This window comes from Pimephales promelas, chromosome 15, assembly GCF_988280905.1.
Source record: "Pimephales promelas chromosome 15, fPimPro1.hap1.1, whole genome shotgun sequence".
Taxonomy (NCBI): domain Eukaryota; kingdom Metazoa; phylum Chordata; class Actinopteri; order Cypriniformes; family Leuciscidae; genus Pimephales; species Pimephales promelas.
This window is the reverse complement of record NC_142783.1, coordinates 15,471,937-15,490,814: the sequence shown is the minus strand read 5'-3', so window position 1 is coordinate 15,490,814 and position 18,878 is coordinate 15,471,937. Positions and strand designations below refer to the sequence as shown.

The 18,878-nt window shown below is 36.9% G+C and overlaps 1 protein-coding gene across 3 annotated transcripts in view; it reads left to right on the top strand.

The window, feature by feature from the left end:
• Positions 1-18,878, top strand: part of daam1a (dishevelled associated activator of morphogenesis 1a) — a 55,888-nt gene that overhangs the window by 33,988 nt on the left and 3,022 nt on the right. For 2 of the 3 annotated variants that reach the window (XM_039672540.2, XM_039672549.2), the window contains exons 4-24: positions 1,476-1,547; positions 1,872-1,966; positions 3,184-3,517; positions 3,777-3,887; positions 3,974-4,077; positions 4,168-4,234; positions 4,319-4,436; positions 5,203-5,341; positions 6,249-6,307; positions 6,495-6,682; positions 7,345-7,623; positions 7,766-7,873; positions 8,100-8,126; positions 9,779-9,876; positions 12,928-13,012; positions 13,851-13,957; positions 15,009-15,097; positions 15,205-15,373; positions 15,462-15,569; positions 17,230-17,290; positions 17,593-17,724. In XM_039672540.2, coding sequence (XP_039528474.2) covers positions 1,476-1,547; positions 1,872-1,966; positions 3,184-3,517; positions 3,777-3,887; positions 3,974-4,077; positions 4,168-4,234; positions 4,319-4,436; positions 5,203-5,341; positions 6,249-6,307; positions 6,495-6,682; positions 7,345-7,623; positions 7,766-7,873; positions 8,100-8,126; positions 9,779-9,876; positions 12,928-13,012; positions 13,851-13,957; positions 15,009-15,097; positions 15,205-15,373; positions 15,462-15,569; positions 17,230-17,290; positions 17,593-17,724 — 2,550 coding nt within the window. The remainder of the gene's footprint in view (positions 1-1,475; positions 1,548-1,871; positions 1,967-3,183; positions 3,518-3,776; positions 3,888-3,973; positions 4,078-4,167; positions 4,235-4,318; positions 4,437-5,202; positions 5,342-6,248; positions 6,308-6,494; positions 6,683-7,344; positions 7,624-7,765; positions 7,874-8,099; positions 8,127-9,778; positions 9,877-12,927; positions 13,013-13,850; positions 13,958-15,008; positions 15,098-15,204; positions 15,374-15,461; positions 15,570-17,229; positions 17,291-17,592; positions 17,725-18,878) is intronic. The other variant, XM_039672565.2, reaches the window with a different exon arrangement.

Below are 18,878 nucleotides of genomic sequence, written 5' to 3'. Positions count from 1 at the left end.
GGAAATTTTTATAGCTCAAGTCTGTCAGCTCTCAACTTGAAGGGATATAGTTTATAAAAAAAGTAAAAAAAATCTGCCAATTACTCATTGTCATTCCAAATTCGTTTGTCTTTTTTTGATATAAAACACAAAAGATGTTTTCAGTATTTTTAGTACTGCCTTCATCTACCGAGTCCACACAGCCCAGTTCTTCAGACTCATTAACCAGCCTTGTCCCACAAATGTTGTTTTCCTCCCCATATTTTATTTTGTGTTCCCCAGAGGAAATACACGCAGAAAATAAATAGATATTAAACAATTTGATTTTATTCATTTTGCATTTACTTTATTCAGGAAAACAATATATTATTTAATTTTAGAACCACAGATTTGAAGAAATGTGCAGAAATGTTTCAACCAAAACTGTCCTAGAAAAATCTGTCTGCTGTGTAATCCCAGCTCAATAAAACACTGAATGCAGTGTTGCAGCCAACTACACCTGCAAGGTCTGGATCAAATCTCCTCCCAGTGGAGTTTTGGGGTCTGAGCAACATGTGGAACCAACACCGTGCAATGTAATGAGTGCTGAAACTACTGTCAAGATGTTGAGGCAAAGGAACTTGTGAATGTCTGCTATGAAGTACTTGTGTTCATAATAACAATAATGAGAACTTTCTCACCCTTCTTTTTGGTTTCAAGCTATCTTTTTATTAATCTCTAAGCCCCTATGGTCCAAAATAGTTTAGTTAATTTGTATAATTGCTGAATGTGGTAATAAAACAATGGGTGGACTTGTTAAATAAGATTCCTGGAAGCTTATCGGCTCATGTGGTGCGTGAAACCCCCCAAAACAACCCCAATTCCCAATTCCAAACTTACCCTGGCCAGCAAAAGTCAATCTCAGTCTGAAAGAGCAAGCAGCTGCTATATTATAGAGTCTTGAGCAAAGCACAAAACACTGTGGTATTGTTTCCAAACCCCAGGCCTTGTATTGAAAGCTTTTAAAGAATAAGTTACTATGGGAAAAGGCATGTTTTGGACTGAATCGTAGCCTTTTTAGCACTCTGCCAGAGCGTTTAACTCAAAATTGCGAGTGGAGTAGTGCCGAAGTGCAGAGTCTGTGTCTGTCTGTTTTCAGGTAACAAGAAGCATCTCTCAAACAAGGTGTCAGCTGTGGACACTCTCACACACACACACACACATAACATATCCGTTCACAAACACTTTTGGATGGTTAGATAAGCCGTGTTCTCACACTTCGTAGCTGTTGAAGTACATGAGAATGTGGCAGTACAAAAAGATCTTGGTTGGTGTGGAGGACAGTTGACATTTTTGTGTCAGATGTTTGCAGTTTAAAATCAGAATTAACTTTTTTTCTGTCTGTCTCTCCGCTGTCTGTCTGTCTGTCTAATTCTATCTATCTGTCTGTCTGCCTGTTGGGCAAATGTGTGTTTATTAGATTCCTGTATGCTGTCTAATTTTTTGTTTTTCCATAGGAACAGGAAGAGAATAAGGGGGCGACCAGCTGGCCTGAATTCTACATTGATCAGATAAATTCTATGGCTGCTGTAAGTATGACTTGCAAGCTAGACAGCAAACACTGAACATTTTCCTGTGCATGATAATTTCCATTATTTCCCTGAAGACGTAAGAGCAAAATATGTGAGTTTAATGACTCCCCCTTAATAAGACTTTTGAGGAAGTTGTTGGGGATGTAATAGTGGTAAACAACTGTTAATATTTCATAGGGAAATGAGTGCTCATACTCATCAAAACTGAGATAATTGGTGAAGCTATAAATTCCTTCACACATTCTTTTTTTATTTTAAAAGACAAACAAAACTTGGGTCATTCCATTAATTACTTACCTTTACGTTAATTATCACCATCAGAGGAAGTCCCTGCTGGCCCTGGACAAGGAGGATGAGGAGGAGAGGAATAAGACCATAGAAAGCTTGAAAACAGCTCTCCGCACACAGCCCATGAGGTACTGCCTTTAGCACACACTCACTATGGGTCATCTCATGACTGTGTTATTCTTTTTCATTTCACTTGATTAAGCACATTACCTTACAATTGGGTCTCTGTCCCCCTTTACTAAGTGCTACAACAGTAGTTTGTCTTGCAGATATCTACTCCTGAAATCTTCATGTATACGGTATATGTATGTAAATGTATACATGCATATTACATATACAGTACATGAAGATTTCAGGAGTAGATCTAATACTCTGCAAGAGTTTTCAGCATCTGCCATCTAATATATCAGGACATGAACACATGAACTGCTTTAAGTCACTTCACAAGCTTTTCACTGAAACTGAAACTAAAACAGAACAATCTTCACAGCAAACAGAAATAAATCACTACTGAATACTAAAGTGTACTTCTCAAAGTAACAATAATGCTTTTATTTCTAATAAATATCTTACAACCAAGATATTTTTTCCTCCATGTTTTAAATTTATACCGTTCTGTTGCAGCCTCTTATTTGGCCAAAAATAAAACTGCATTGTTTGGTGTAAATTAATTTAATTTAATTACATTTAAGAAGTTTAAATAAATTTGTATTTAATCCTAAAATACAGATCCCCAAATAAAATGGATTTCTTGGAGCCCTATATATATATATTTATGTATTCTGTCATAATCTATTATTACCCCTCATTTTAATTTTTCATATTTTAATGATAATAAGCCATTTAATAGACACTGTTTTTGTTCACATTTCATTTTTATTCACAAACTTACAGGACAATCACATAGGCTAGATTATGCATTTATTTATTTATGAAGAGAAAGTTGAACAGAAACTGTGGGTCACTTTTCAGGCTCAATAAATCGCAATTATCTTTATGCTTTGTTACTTGTGATATGAGTATCAAATCTCAAAGTCTCAGCTGTTTTTCTCCAGTCCACAAAATTCAAATAATAAATACCGTTTTGACGCTCTTTAATGTGGCGCAAGAGATCACTGTAGTGCTTCAGTTCAAGTGGAGCGCGAGTGAAGGCGATAATTTCTTCCTTTTTAAAGATGCCAATAAAACAGCCCAGTTTTATAAATAAACACGTGTATTTATCTCTAAGCTACAACAGGAAATGCACTTAAATAACAGGACATTTTAAGTTCTCCATGTGTTCCCCTACCTATGAGTTGAAATGTCTTTTCATGTGCTTGGCTTGACTTTTGTCTTGCTCCTCAAGGTTTGTGACGCGCTTCATAGACCTCGATGGACTGACGTGCGTCTTGAACTTCCTGAAAACGATGGACTACGAGACCACCGAATCTCAGATCCACACCTCACTGATTGGCTGTATTAAAGCCCTGATGAACAACTCTCAGGGACGTGCCCATGTGCTCGCACATTCAGAAAGCATCAACATCATCGCGCAGAGCTTGGCCACCGAGAACATCAAGACCAAAGTGGCTGTTCTGGAGATCATGGGTGCTGTTTGCTTGGTGCCCGGAGGACACAAAAAAATCCTGGAAGCCATGTTGCACTATCAGAAGTTTGCCTGTGAACGCACGCGATTTCAGGTGAGCAGAAAAAGTCGAGGCTTTTCTCTCATAGCCACATTGGGCCTCATTACTCAAACACAAATCATTCATAAAAAAAACAGAAAAAAAAAAAACAGTTGTACATAAATTGTCCCTTTGAATCGAATACAACAATTAACACAGAGAAATTCGTTCTGCTTGTGTTTCATGACTGTTGAGACTCATGAATGAAATATTAAGAGGTCTTTCTCCTTTGTTGTTCTCATTCTTTCTCTCCATCTTCTCGGTTTACACATAGACCCTTCTAAATGACTTGGACAAGAGTACGGGCCGCTACAGAGACGAGGTGAACCTCAAGACGGCAATCATGTCCTTCATCAACGCGGTGCTCAGTAAAGGAGCAGGGGAGGTAAGCGCTACTTTCTCCACATCTGCATCTCATTAGATTCAAATCATCCAAGAGTTTCTCCCTGACTTCCAACGTTTCATTTACAGACCAGTTTGGAGTTCAGAATTCATTTGCGGTATGAATTTCTAATGCTGGGAATCCAACCAGTGATTGATAAATTACGGTCCCATGAAAACTCCACGTTAGATCGGTAAGTGCTGTATTTTGAGACGTGCTGTCCTCAAGTACTTGGCCGAGTTCTGTTGAGCTTAACATGCAGTCGTCTTTTATTACTCTTCAGGCATTTGGACTTCTTTGAGATGCTACGAAATGAAGATGAATTAGCCCTCGCCAAGCGGTTCGAAAATGTACGTCCGCTGTCTCAATTTGTTTTTGAATATAGACACTTTGTTTCAGTGGTAATTTCAAGATTGTCTCTTTGTTTGGTTCAGGTTCATATAGACACTAAAAGTGCCACTCAGGTGTTTGATCTCATCCGGAAGAGGATAAACCACACGGACGCCTTCCCGCACTTTATGTCTGTCTTACAGCACTGTCTTCATATGCCTTGTGAGTGATGTCACTTCCCTACCATAACAGTGTGGACAAATAAACCTCATAATATTACCTCATCATAAATAATGCCACTTACAAAATAATTCCATGGTATATAGTTTTGGACATACCATGTTTTATGGACATGAACAATGTTTTTTTTTTGTGTTTTTTTTTTCATTTTGTACACTCCCTTCCAAAATTTTGGGGTCAGTAAAAAAAGAATAATAATAAATAAAATAAATATTAAAGAAATTAATTAGATTATTCAGCCAGGATACATTAAATTGAATTTACACTAAAGATTTCTATTTCAAACAAAGGCTTTTCTTTAAACTTTCTATTCATCAGAGATGTATAAACTGTTTTCAATATTGAAACGTGAAAACGTGAAATTCTTGAGAAGAAAATCAGTATATTAGAATGATTTCTGGATGATCATGTAACTGGAGTAATGATGTGGAAAATTCTACTTTGCCATCGCTGGAAATTTTTTGACATATGTTAGAATAGAATAGTTTTATACTGTAATAATATTTCACAATATTACGGTTTTCATTTTTGATCAAATAAATGCAGCCTGAGTGAGCATAAGAGACTTTCAAAACCATGAAAAACTCTTAACAGACCACAAACTTTTGAACAGTAGTGTATATATTTGCATTGCATTGGCCACTGACCACTTTGCTCTCTGCATATCCACATCAGCCCTTAAAAACATATTAGTTGATCACTGTAGTGAAGGTTGTGTAGTGTTGACATCTTTGCTCTTTGCTCACAGACAAAAGAACTGGGAACACTGTGCAGTATTGGCTTCTCCTCGATCGAATTGTCCAGCAGATTGTCCTACAGAACGACAAGGGTCTTGACCCCGATGTGGCTCCCCTTGAGAACTTCGACGTGAAGAACGTGGTGCGAATGTAAGTGAGGGACAGTCCAAGAATTTGTGTATGAAAGAATCTGTACCTTTGTGTCCCCAATTCCTCTCATTTATTAATATCCTGAGCTTTTAATGCCCTCAAACACTGCCTGCAGTTTGGTTAATTTTGCAATTTCAATTATTTAGCTCTGAAAATTATAATCCCAAATACATAATCTTGTCTCAAAGTCAATTTGTTGAAAGCCAGTCATCCACCTGCATCTCATCACATTTTATGAAAGTGCTGGGCCATAGATTTTTCAAGATATGACTCAACATGATAATCTTAGAACTGTGTGTACAGACTGAAAAGTTGGTACACATCTTTGTGTCATCTTTCTGCATGGGATTAATTAAAAGTGAGACACAACTTTACTTAAGTTCAAAGAAGTCGAAGGCTGAGAGACGGTCTGGGACAGTTTCAGTCAAATAAAAACAAATATGCAGAATGCATATGGAAAACATTTGGTGGTTTGATCAAATGTTACAGAGCTGAAATTTGACTCTCGTTTTAAGGCGACAGGGGCTTCTCTGATTTCTTAACATTCACACCGATGTTCCTTGGTTTCCTGCTGGTCCTACCCGACTAATAGGAAGCTATCTTTGTGTTTTTTTAAGAATTATGAATGCCAAGTTTTGTGGTTTAGGGTCACATGGTGATACTTAAAACTATAGTTCACCCAAAAATGAAAATTGTGATCGTTTACTCTCCCTCATGTCTTTCCAAAAATATATGACTTTCTTTCTTGAGTGGAACATGACATTCTCCATTCCTTTTATGTTCTGTAGTAGAAACAAAATTATATGGGTTTATAATGATATGAAGGTAAGTGAATAATGAGAGGATTTTGTGTGAACTACCCGCAATTCATAAATTCCCAACACTGCTCTCTTGTTCAAATTTACAGGTTGGTCAACGAGAACGAGGTGAAACAATGGAAAGAACAAGCGGAAAAAATGAGAAAAGGTACATGACCTCTCTATGAGGCGAATATTGATCTAATTGAGTGTTTAGCCTCAGGAGGCCTTGAATGTGTTTACATGTACCTTCGTCAGCATGGGAATCAGCGATGACATTGCTGATGTTGTCAAATACTGAAGCATTTGTGCATTTTGATTTCAGTTTTTTTTTCTTTTTTTGGCTTGGATCATAGAGCATAATGAACTTCAGCAGAAGCTGGAAAAGAAAGAAAGAGAGTGTGATGCAAAAGCCCAAGAGAAGGATGAAATGATGCAAACGCTCAATAAGATGAAAGAGAAGCTGGAGAAGGAAAGCAGTGAACATAAGCTTGCTAAGCAGCAAGTGGCTGACCTTTCTGCCCGACTACATGAGATGAGTAATGTATGTTACATACGCATATAAGCACAAAATACCTTTTCCAAAATCTAGTTTTCTCTCTGTTGGAAGATGCATTTTAAGGCTAACTGAAACGAAACCTTATACAGTATGTGACTGAATTGGAACAAGCTCTTAGTTCAAAAATTCAAAGTTAGCTCCAAATTACGTTTGCTGCCCTGTTTTGCCTGCAAATTAGACTAATCTGGTGTCAAAAGAGACCAGATAATCCAGCTAGACCGTCTTAAGCAAACTAAGAGCAGCAAACCACCTTAGGATGGATGTTTACATAAATACAAGTACTAATATTCTAACCCTTGGCTCTCGTCTTGGAAGTTTGTCACTTTTGCCCAGAATGAGGTTCCTCTTACTAAAAGTACTGTAGTTGTAGATTGAATGATTACCAAATTCATGCCTATTGGATTTCCAAAATAAACTAAGTTAGTTCAGAGTGTACTATGGTGATGCCATGTCCAAAATAATCATGGCAGTTCCAGTGGTGTTTGTTTGTTTTTGTATAAGCATCACTGAAACAGTCCGGAGCCTTCGTTGCCTAAAAAATTCAGTGTCAACAGCTCACCTGGGTTTGGAACTTTTGATTCACAAGTATAACAGATTAAAAGATTCACACTTTCACTTCATGTTCCTACTGCATCTTGTTTTTTTAGAGGACAAATATCCCAGGTGGCCCCCCTCTCGTCACATTGGCCCCTGGTAGCATCCCACCTCCACCACCAGGTCTAGCTGGCATTCCTCCTCCACCACCACCTCCAGGTGGAGCACCCCCACCCCCTCCACCTCCTCCTGGCGGACCGCCACCTCCGCCAGGCCTGCCCGGCTTTGGTCCTCCTCCCCTGGGAGGTCTTCTGGGCTCCACGCTGACGAAGAAGAACATCCCTCAGCCGTCCAATCCTCTTAAGTCATTCAACTGGACCAAACTCGGTGAAGTGAGTTAACAAACATTTGCAATTATATAACTGTTTGTATTTAGAAGTTCCTCTTTTAATAATTCAATCTATTTAATATGTATTTATTTTTAACTAAGTCCTTTAATGTCTATTCATAGTTGTATTCATCTCTGTCTCACAGAATAAACTGGAAGGGACATTGTGGCTGGAATTGGATGAAATCAGAGTTTACAAACAACTGGACTTGGAGGATATTGAAAAAACATTCTCCGCTTACCAGAGACAGCAGGTATAAGAATTATTTGAGAATTTGTATCCGTCTGTTCCTGTATTGTAAACATTGTGCACATTGTTCCAAATGCATTCTAAGAATAATACTGCAGTGTCAAACTAAAAACCCACTCTTGGAATTTCTGTACCTCTCTCTGTATTTTTTTATTTTTCTGCTTGATGTTTACCCTTTTATATATTTTTTGATCTAACTAACACTTTCCTGCTCCCTGCTTGCCATAAAGGACTTTCTGTTCAATAACTTTAGACAGGTAAGTGGTCTTCTGAACCTGTCTCTTTAGTTTGGTGATAATACCATGGTACTGACAATTATTATTTTTTTTTTTTTGGTTGAAGGTACTCTCTGAAGTACTTTGGAGTACCATATGAACGGTTAAATCTCACAAATAAATGTCCTGGTTATAATCAACAGAAAAGTCAACAGAAAAGTAATTATATTTGGCATAAAAATAAGGTTTTGTTGCACTGTGACATTATTTTCAGAGCAATTAAGCACAGTTTGCAGTTTACCATTCTTATACAGTACTCTTTACTATATTAAAATAAGCATATAACAGTTCAACAAATAATACAATGATGTATAAATAGATCTTAGTCAGGTTTTTAGTAGTCTTTACTGTATAAAAGTTTTAGATCAAGTAATTTTCACAACTGTTTAATGGAGTTTTTGTCTACTGAAATTGAGTAGAAAACAAAAGTGCAGTCTATTTAAAGGACTATTCCTCACACGCTATTACTCACAGCCTCATTTTCATTCTTGTCAAAAATTAAGGTCTAAATAATTAAGATTATTTTTATTATTTTTAAGATTATTTATTTTTTTACAAAAATTAAGGTTTAAATAATATATGAAATAATGAGAAAATGATGTTAATGAAATGAAAAATGAGTGTTTTTGCATTAAAATGTTTTATGTGAAATGTAAACGCGTTAATGTAAAAACATTTATTAATTTTAATTGTCCTAAAATAAATATTATTTTGTAAGAACAGAACATAAAATCTATTTTGTAAAAGCTTAATTTGATTTTGGAGTTAAATATGACATTTTCTATATACTGTATGAAAATAGTAATTAATACGTACATTGGTGTATATCAAAGTACCGTCTGATACTACAGTACCAACTTTTTATGTAATTTTCACCACATTCTTTATGCAGATAATCTTAAATTTGTGGTCTTTTGTTGCATTGCTTAAAAACGGGATGAACCAAATGACCTACCTCAGTTTATTAGTGAGCATTTCAAGATGTCTCTGTTCGTAATTAGCCAAGTTGGATATGAGGCATGCAGTTGGTTTTGCATGCATCTGGAGTTTATGCAACAGTGAAGGAGACAGATTTCCACCAACTAAAAAACAAATATCCCCCCTTGTTTTTTGGACAGATTTCCTTCCACTCCTTTCACCCTCTCCCTCCCTCAAATAAAACCCGGCGTGCCATCATCTAAACACGCAGTTTCTAGCTGTCTGCTCCCCAGCTGACACTAAAGTGGAGGAGATGACTGTTTTCAGCCTCTGTTGTTGTGGTTGTCTGGTGTGTTTGGTCATGGATATGTCATTAGCTTGAAAAATGACTTTGACTTTAGAGACAATAAAGACAACAGGTTTCTTGTCGGTTTCACATTGGGTGTATTTGAGTCCAAATCTGCATTTGATTGTTTCTAATGACTGTGTTTTTGCTTTTAAACTGTTGTAATGTTCAGATCCACACTGCAAAATGCTTTAGTTTCTGAATATCACCCCATACATGACAAGTACACCAACTTAGAGGACAATCAAACACTGATTTGCACCAACACCTCAAGTGTGAAATCAACTTTAACCTTCTCTCTTATAGTTTCCCCCCCCTTCATTTTAATGTGATATTGATGCTGACCTTAACTCCATATTTCTTTCTGCAGAAAGAGACAGAGGATGACGTGGTCACTTCTAAAAAGGTCAGAGAATTGTCTGTCATCGATGGTCGGCGTGCGCAAAACTGCAACATCCTTCTCACCAAGTGAGTCTGTACTTTAGAAACCGGTAGACACCATCTTTGACCATTTAAGATTCGTAATAAACATTCCTGCATGACTCACTATCGAACAATTCTCTGTTTACTTGAGCCATTTTGGATGATCCTAGCATCACAAGTAACCATAGCAGTGGTGATAAACATATCTCCCATAAGCTCATTTCATGTGTTGGATTTAATTATATAGCTGTGAATGAAGCCTGGAATTCAGCTAATTTAAACATTTACTGCATCAATTTTTTTTTATCAGGGTCCTGTTTACACCTGGTATTAAGATGTGTTTTGGTCGATCGGATCACTATTGTTTTAATCGGTCTCTTTTGTCCATTTTTAACCATTTATGTCCTGATATCTTCTAGGGGAGGGTTTATTGGTGGGTAAATGTATGTTTTTTTTTTTCAGACCTTTCGATCTAATACAAATAAACTTGATCAATTAAGGCCGTGTGTCCACCAAAGCGTTTTTTTGCCAGCTGAAAACGCCAGACGCTCTGCTGAAGACGGCGAGCTTTGGACGCTTGAGAGCATTTTGTCAGCGCAGCGTTTTTTCTGTTGAGACATTTTGTTGCTATGATGCACAATATCCGCAGCACAGTTTACTTGTAACTGATTTCGCAGATAATTTACTTCATACTAAAAAAATAATATTTTTTTAATCCATTTTGTTCGGTTAGCTCAGCTGGTTGATGTCGTTGTACAGAAAGAATGTTGTGACAGTTTGTCAGTGTGGTTTAGTCCCGCCCCTCCTCAACTGTGATTGGATGGCTGGGTAAAAAGTGACAGTGATGAGCGCTGCGTTTTATCCATAGTTGAACATTTTTCACCTCTCGGCGACCAGTAAAAAACGCTGGACGCTCGGACGCTGAAAAAAAAAAAACGCTCAGTGCCTCGTTACGCTCATGGCATTTAAAAAACACGGCGCTCCCATTGAAAATAATTGAAAATATACGCCAGACGCGTGGAAAAACACTTTGGTGGACACACGGCCTTGCATATGAACAAAAAACCACACGGAATCAGGAAATCAGGAATAGTGAGAGAACATTTTGTTCTCAAGCCGACAAAGTTCAAATACCATGCAGAGTAGGCGGTCTTTTGTGGCTCTTTGAACACATTCGACCACATGAGCATCTACAATACGAAAGCAATCTGGTTGAACGTGGTTTCGACTACCTCTAGAAGTGGTCAAAAGCGGACTAGCTCGAAACGTTTTAGATCCCGTTTACACCTGTATTTAGCGATGTCCACTTGCAATCCGATTGACCAAAAAGCATAATTAAAGGCCCACTGAAGTGCCTTGGAACCCGTTGACGTAATTTCCACTGAAACAGGAAGTTAAGGCATCATATTGAATGGCTCGAATGGCCCTTTTCAAATAGCCAATAGCGTTTAGTTCACCTCACAGACTGCACGTCGCACTTGACAGCACCATGGAAGCAAATCCAAGCACTGATGATGCGTTGGATTCAATAGTGGAGGCAGTGGCGGCTGGTGAAAATTATTGTAGGGGGGGCTGAATAAGAGGGGGGTCTGGGGCTTCCCCCCCAGAAAATTTTGAATTTAGTAGATGTGATTTCCTGCATTCTGGTGCATTTTAGGCCTTAGGCCATGCCCTTACCTATACCAATAAAATAACTTAAACCAGTCAATACCAATGGTCAAATAATACAATAATAATAATAACAGTTTGACAGTTAATGATAATGAACAAGTTGCATGTTTATTATGCTCTGTGTGCTGACAGAAAAAGTGCAAACGCATAATATTGATAAATTATAATATAGGTAATACAAAAAAAAAAAAAATAGGTAATACAACAATCTAGTTTAATCAATCCCCAGCTGTAGACTACATATTTTTGACAAATTAACAATTGGATAATGGATAACAATGTGTTGATACTAGAGAAAGAGAGAGAGAAAAGGCTCTGAAAGAGAGGGTGGGACAACATTCTTGATTGTAACACCCAAGTATGAGAAGAAAGTTGATTTTAACTAGTATGAAACACAGTAATCTAGCTCAGAACTTAAAAACATCAAAAACAAAGCAAACACACAGGTATTAATATTCCTATAACTATTTTAATATCAAATGTGTGTGAAACAGTGTTTATGTGTGTGTGAGTGAGTGAGTGAGTGAGTGACAGAGCGACTAACTTTACATTATTTCCACTCGACGTCACTGGCGCTGCCATTCTTCTCTCATCTGAGGTAAAAAAATGTCCCGTGGTGCGCGTGCACGGTGCACTCCCCTAATCTGATACTGTGGGCGATATTTTCAGCGCCCCCAAACCATAACATTTGACGGCGCTGATTGGCGAAATATAAACTTTTTTGCATAGCAACCGGGGAACCATTGGCTTAAATTCCAGCACTGTGGGGCTGAGCGAACTGGCGCCCTGAGGAGACAGCCTATTGGCTATACTACTACACCAACATGATAAAAGTAACGAAAGTGAATGCAAATATCATTCTGGTGAGTTCAAAACACTTTTCAAAGTAAAACCATTATTAGCATATAATTAACAAAGATTATTTTTCAAAATGATAAATTATAATATATATTAAAAAAACAGACAGACAGGTCGGAGGGAGGGCGGCGCCCCAGCGCCCTCTATGGGCAAGCCGCCCCTGAGTGGAGGTGTGAATAAATTCATTTCATTCTTAACCAACGTACAGTGAAAACGGAATAAAACTTGAACGTTTGTGCAACCAAACGCACATCTCCACCCATATTTCTCCATGACGTGTCAATTGCTGCTTTGGCCAGGTGGTATTTATAGCATGGGGGGCGGAACGCTTTAGATTCTAGAGAGCATTTGATTGGACAGATGGTGTGATGAGAAGCTGAAGCCCGCGGTGATGTCATAAAAACCGTGATCCTTAAGTTTTGAATTCTTATATCTCCTAAATGTAAATTTTGTCATTGTTTTGGATGAACAGGTGTAAACAGGACCTCAGAGATTTTTTTTTTATGCTACAGAAATATGTCTCTGATATTACTTGAATGTGATTTACTGAAATATGTTTCTTTGCAGGTTAAAACTGTCCAACGAGGAGATCAAGAGAGCCATACTGACCATGGATGAGCAGGAAGACCTACCTAAGGATATGTTAGAGCAGGTGAGATGCATCGCCACATACTCCATCAATTAGCTCACACTTTACTTCGTAATTCCTAATGGTTTCTGTCCAAAACAAACCTGTTTTACTGCAGTGGATTGACGTCAAACATTTCAGAAGTGTGATTAGCTGATACAGCGTCTGCACAGGCGGCGAATTTAATCACATAACCTTCGCAGTCCGAGCCAGCATGTAATTATTGTTTTGCAGAAATTATTTTGGCAAGACAACATATCGTCCTTGCATTTTTGTCACTCTAAATGATGGGGAAATTTGTTGCAGTTGGTAAAAATATAAACCATACTGAAGCCTTTCCACATGCCTGAATTCAATCTGTTGTGTATATCCTGCTAGTGGAGGCTCAAATCAAGCACATTTATGGTTTAATTAAAACCCGTTCAAGCCATGTAGCCATTTTGGTAATAAAATGCAGCTTTGTATACCTCACCCTGTTTAACCTTTTAAAGCAAATCACCAAATAAGAGCAGCAAGTAAATACTGTGTAACATTTTCCATATGGACTAGAAAAGCAATATCATGGTGATAGGGTTCTACAAGTCCTCTGATTGCTTTTGTTTTAATCTGAACAGTAATCAAACAGTTATTGTAGTGTGACGGGAATGCATGTTCAAGTAATGGCTATGTTTATTAGGGCCACGTTGCATTAAAGCACTTAAAAAGACTATAATATAATACATTTTAATGCTTTATCTTTACAGTTTATTTCATGAATAAACAGGCTTTTTCGCTACTGTATCTTTAAGACTTCTCTTTTAAAACGACCTCTGATTGGTTGGGCCAATTTAGTCATTATAATTCTCTCTCTCCTTCCCTGCAGCTGTTGAAGTTTGTGCCAGAAAAAAGTGACGTGGACCTTCTGGAGGAACACAAACATGAGTTGGAGCGGATGGCGAAAGCAGACCGCTTCCTCTATGAGATGAGCAGGTAACGGTCGATTTAAGTCGCATAGTTTAGGGTATAATAAATGATGTTCATCAGACTGGACAGAGCTGTCAAAACACAATATTTCCTAAATGGTGCTGCCGCACAACAGCTACAGGTGATGTAGAGTTCAGTATGTGGAAAATAAACTCTTTTACAGGATGACGGACTTATCTTGGTCTGTCTAGTCTCTCGCTATAATAATCTTTGACTTCAGTTACAAAATGCAGTTTCCCTCAATTTGGCAGTCTGAAATTGTCTGGAAACTTGTTGTCATTTTTCTGACCTCTTTATTGTGCGGCTTGTAATGTCATTTAATTTCTGTGGAATGTCAGCTAACAAAGACATAAATATATAAGCCATGAAGAATGGGCAGCTCCATCAATTAATAAAATATAAACAAGTTGCTGTTGTTACTTATTGGACAATTTTTTTTTTTATTATTATTTTAATATGGGAAACAGAACTCTTAACTCACGAACAGGCGTGCTTTAACAGAACATTGAAAAACCACAGAAGAATATTTGGCTGTTAATGTTACTGGCGTTTTGTAGCAATAGCTCATGGGTACACCTCTTGTAAATCAGTGTTTTTACAGGCACTTTTTAATATCTATTATTCTATTCTGGAATGCATTTAGTTTATGTGTACTATTTAGTTATGTGTACACATTTATTCTTTATTTTGACTATTTTCCACATTTAGAATAACATAAAAGTCAATTCAGAACTTATATTTTATCAGTTTAGCAGTAGAAATTCAAAAATAGACTAACTAATGTTGATATAAGCAGAAGAGGTTTTCTGTTGGACACGTTCTTTAGAATAAGTAATAAAAAATGCCAATGTTATATCAAAATGAATCAAAACTTATGTTGGATGAATTTAGATTTAAACAATTATGTCTACATTCAAAAGTAGACAATATATAATAGTCAACAAAACTAATTTCAAGCATTAAAGCCTTTGTTTTTTGAAGAGCATAACATCTGGTAGAGTAAATGAGATATCAAAAATGTATATTGTTTTGTTTCAATTCTCCTTTTAAACTGCAGAATCAACCACTACCAGCAAAGACTGCAGTCTCTTTACTTCAAAAAGAAGTTTGCAGAAAGAATAGCAGAAATCAAGCCGAAAGTGGAAGGTAAACTCTGCTACCTTTATCAATCAAATGTGTTCTATACTAGACTTGTGTGAAATACAACCAGTTATGTAAGGTCTAATGTTAAAAATGCTATTTGCCTCCCACAGCTCTCAATAAAGCATCTAAGGAGGTTCTTCAGAGCAGGAATCTTCGACAGCTTCTGGAGGTGGTGCTGGCCTTTGGGAACTACATGAACAAAGGCCAGAGGGGCAATGCCTATGGCTTCAAAGTGTCCTCTCTCAACAAGATCGCTGACACCAAATCCAGCATCGACAAGTAAGACAGCGCTTCGGTTTGTGCGAGTACTGCATATTAAACTCCAACAAGCCATGCACTTACACAAGCTGTGTGCATTTCTCAATAGAAACATCAGTCTTCTGCATTACCTGATTACCATTCTTGAGCAGAAGTACCCTAAAGTCTGCCTGATTCATGAGGATCTGCACAACGTTCCAGAAGCGGCCAAAGTCCAGTAAGCACTAAAACTATCGAGTCTCACTATTGCACCCACTTCAGTGGTTTTAAAGAGTGTGTGTAATGAAATGGGAATGTAGGAAGATTTTTAAGATTCGGCTAAGTAGGATCAATGCCATCTTTAGTCCAGGGACAACAAGATATTCAGAGTTTGTTACAAGTTAAGCTTAAAGGAGTAGTTAACTTTAAAAAAAAAAACTTTTGCTGATAATATACTCACCCCCATGTCATCCAAGATGTCCATGTCATTCTTTGTTCATTTGAAAAGAAATGAAGTTTTTTGATGAAAACATTCCAGGATTTTTCTCCATATAATGCACTTCAGTGGGAACCAAACAGTTCAAGGTCCAAAAGACAGTTTCAGTGCAAACTGTTCAAAGGGCTTTAAACGATTCCAGGTGATGAATAAGGGTCTTATCAAGCGAAACGACTGCTCGGTTAAAAAAAAAAATTAACAAAGTTTAAGTTTTATGAGCTCAAATGCTCGCCTTTCTATGTTTTAATGATGCACGTTTGTGACTCTCCTGTTCGAACTCGTTGATCAAAATGAACAAATCTTTTTCTGAGTCAATTTGTTCATTTCGTTTTAATTAAGCGATCGTTTCACTTGATAAGACCCTTATTCATCGTCTGGAATCGTTTAAAGCCCTTCTGAAAGTGTCTTTTGGACCTTGAACCGTTTGGTGCCCAGTAATGATTGAACGTTTTCATCAAAAACCTTAATTTCTTTTCGACTGAAGAAAGAATGGCATTGAGTGAGACACTTAAAATGGAAGTGAATGGAGTCCAATCTTTAAATGTTTCAATGCCTCAATATAGCACAGCAATAAGTCAGTAAGATATTAACCTTTTTAATATTAGTTTTTCAGTTTTTCAGCCAGGATGCATTACATTGATCAAAAAGTGACAGTTAAGACGTCTAATGTTACAAAATATTTCTATTTTAAAGAAATGCTGTTCTTTTGAACTTTCTATTCATCTTGAAAATCATGAAAAACAACAGCACCACAATTGATTGATGATGATGATGATAATAATATTAATAATAATAAATCTTGAGCAGCAAATCAGCATATCAGAATTTTTGAAGGATCATGTGATCTGAAGACTGGATGATGCTGAAAATGTAGCTTTGCCATCACAGGGATACATTCCATTTTAAAATACGTTATAATTAAATTTTTCACAATATTACTCTTTTACTGTATTTTTGTTCAAATAAATGTGGCCTTGCTAAACATAAAATACTTCTTTGAAAACATTCAAAAAATCCTACTTTTTAAGCGTTGTGTACAATATATGAGAAACCAGGAGCAAGTTTGTTCTGAATAGTAGTGTGTATTAATCCTCCAATCAGATGTTAGGAATAAGGCATGAACAGTATCAGCCTATCATTTCACTCTGATTTTGGGGTAGATTATAGTTCGGGACAGGGTTAGCACTTTGCTAGACCGGAATGTTGTTCCAGGACCAACAAAAGTTGTTGATCCAGGAACATTTCCTATTTGGCAAAACCATAGTCACTGTGTGAAGATAATGTTTGATGTGATTCATTCCTCAGCCATTCGAAATGAGATTAAAGGGTCTGCAAATTGTCCAGTGAAACATTATCTCTCATTATCTCCCTCTTCAACTTATTTTTCTTCCTTTTCTCCCAGCATGACTGAACTGGAGAAAGACATTAACAATATGCGCACTGGCTTGAAAAGCGTGGAGACGGTGAGCGACATTCTCTCGTTTTGTCTACAGTTACAAGCTCTAGAGCTTATGAGGTCATCCAGTGTAGCAAATGTATCTATTTATACACAGCCGTGCGATATAATTGGATAGAACATTATTTATGGTTTAAATACTTGAAACTAGAACTTTCGAGGTTTGACGGCCTGGCTAGATTGCTAGGGTGTTTTGGGTATTTGGGATTTTGGTCTAAATTGAATGCACTTTTACTATTCTTAAGTCATGGCCTCACTGGTGTCCCATTTCCTTCATCTTGATAGCAGTCTCTCTCTCTTTCTCAACAGGAGCTGGAGTACCAGAGGGGTCAGCCTCAGATCCACGGTGACAAGTTTGTGTCTGTTGTGAGCCAGTTCATCACTGTTGCTGGTTTCAGTTTCTCTGAAGTGGAAGACTCTCTTCAGGATGCCAAGGAACTGGTAAGATCGAAAGCACCCCACAGTTCATTGAACCTAAGGAGATAATAGATGTTAAAGGTTTATGAGGTTTGAACATAGCAAGGCTGTCACTCCATCTGGCCGCTTAAACGTTAAAGCTCACATAAAGTCGCTCCGCTGCAGCTTTGAAGTCGCTGTTAAACGTCTGAAATGACAGATATTACTGGCACACGTAACTTAGAACTCAGACTTGTAGAAGTTAAATCACTGTTTTCGTTGGAGTTTATCGGGCTTCTGACCGTCTGTGTGGAACCGCTGGAAACATGGGCCGTAATTTTTAACTGCTATAGGCTGAAGATCAGTTTCAAAGGCAGATTCTTGGTTCAGGGATGCATGAAGGTTTAATCTTAGTGGGAAGTTGAGGATCTACTTCCGCCATGTCTGAATACCCGTCTCAAATGTCATTACATTACATTAATACGTGACTGTTAAAGAAAAGTAATACTTTTATTCAACAAGGATGCATTAAATTGATCAAAAATGACAGTAAAACCCTATATAAAGACTTTTATTTCTTTCCATCATCAAAGAATTAAATTTTCTCACAGTTCCCACAAAAATATAAAGCAGCACAGCTGTTTTCAACATTTATAATAATAAATGATTCTTGAGCATCGTATCAGAATCATTTATGAAGGCTTCATGTGACTAAAGACTGGCGTTAAAAAAAAAAAAGCTTTGCCGTCACAGGAATAAATAACATTTTAAAATACATTAAAATAGAAAATACATATTTTAAATTGTAATAATATTTCACAATATTACTGTTTTTAATCTGTTTTCAAATTTTTTTTTAAAAAAACGTATCGACCCCAAACTTTTGAACATGTGTATGGTTTTAAAGAAGGCTCATCAGGATCAAAGCTGAAATATTGTACAATATTATTACAATTTAAAATAATAGTTTTCTATTTTAATTAGGGCTGTCAAATGATTAATCGCATCCAAAATAAAAGTTTGTGTTTACATAATATATTTGGGTACACTGTGTATAATTATTTTGTATATATATAAATACACACACATGCATGTATATTTAAGAAAAAAAAACATTATTTATATATAAAATATTTATAAATCTATATACAGTATATACATGAACATTTTTCTTAAATATATACAAGCATGTGTGTGTA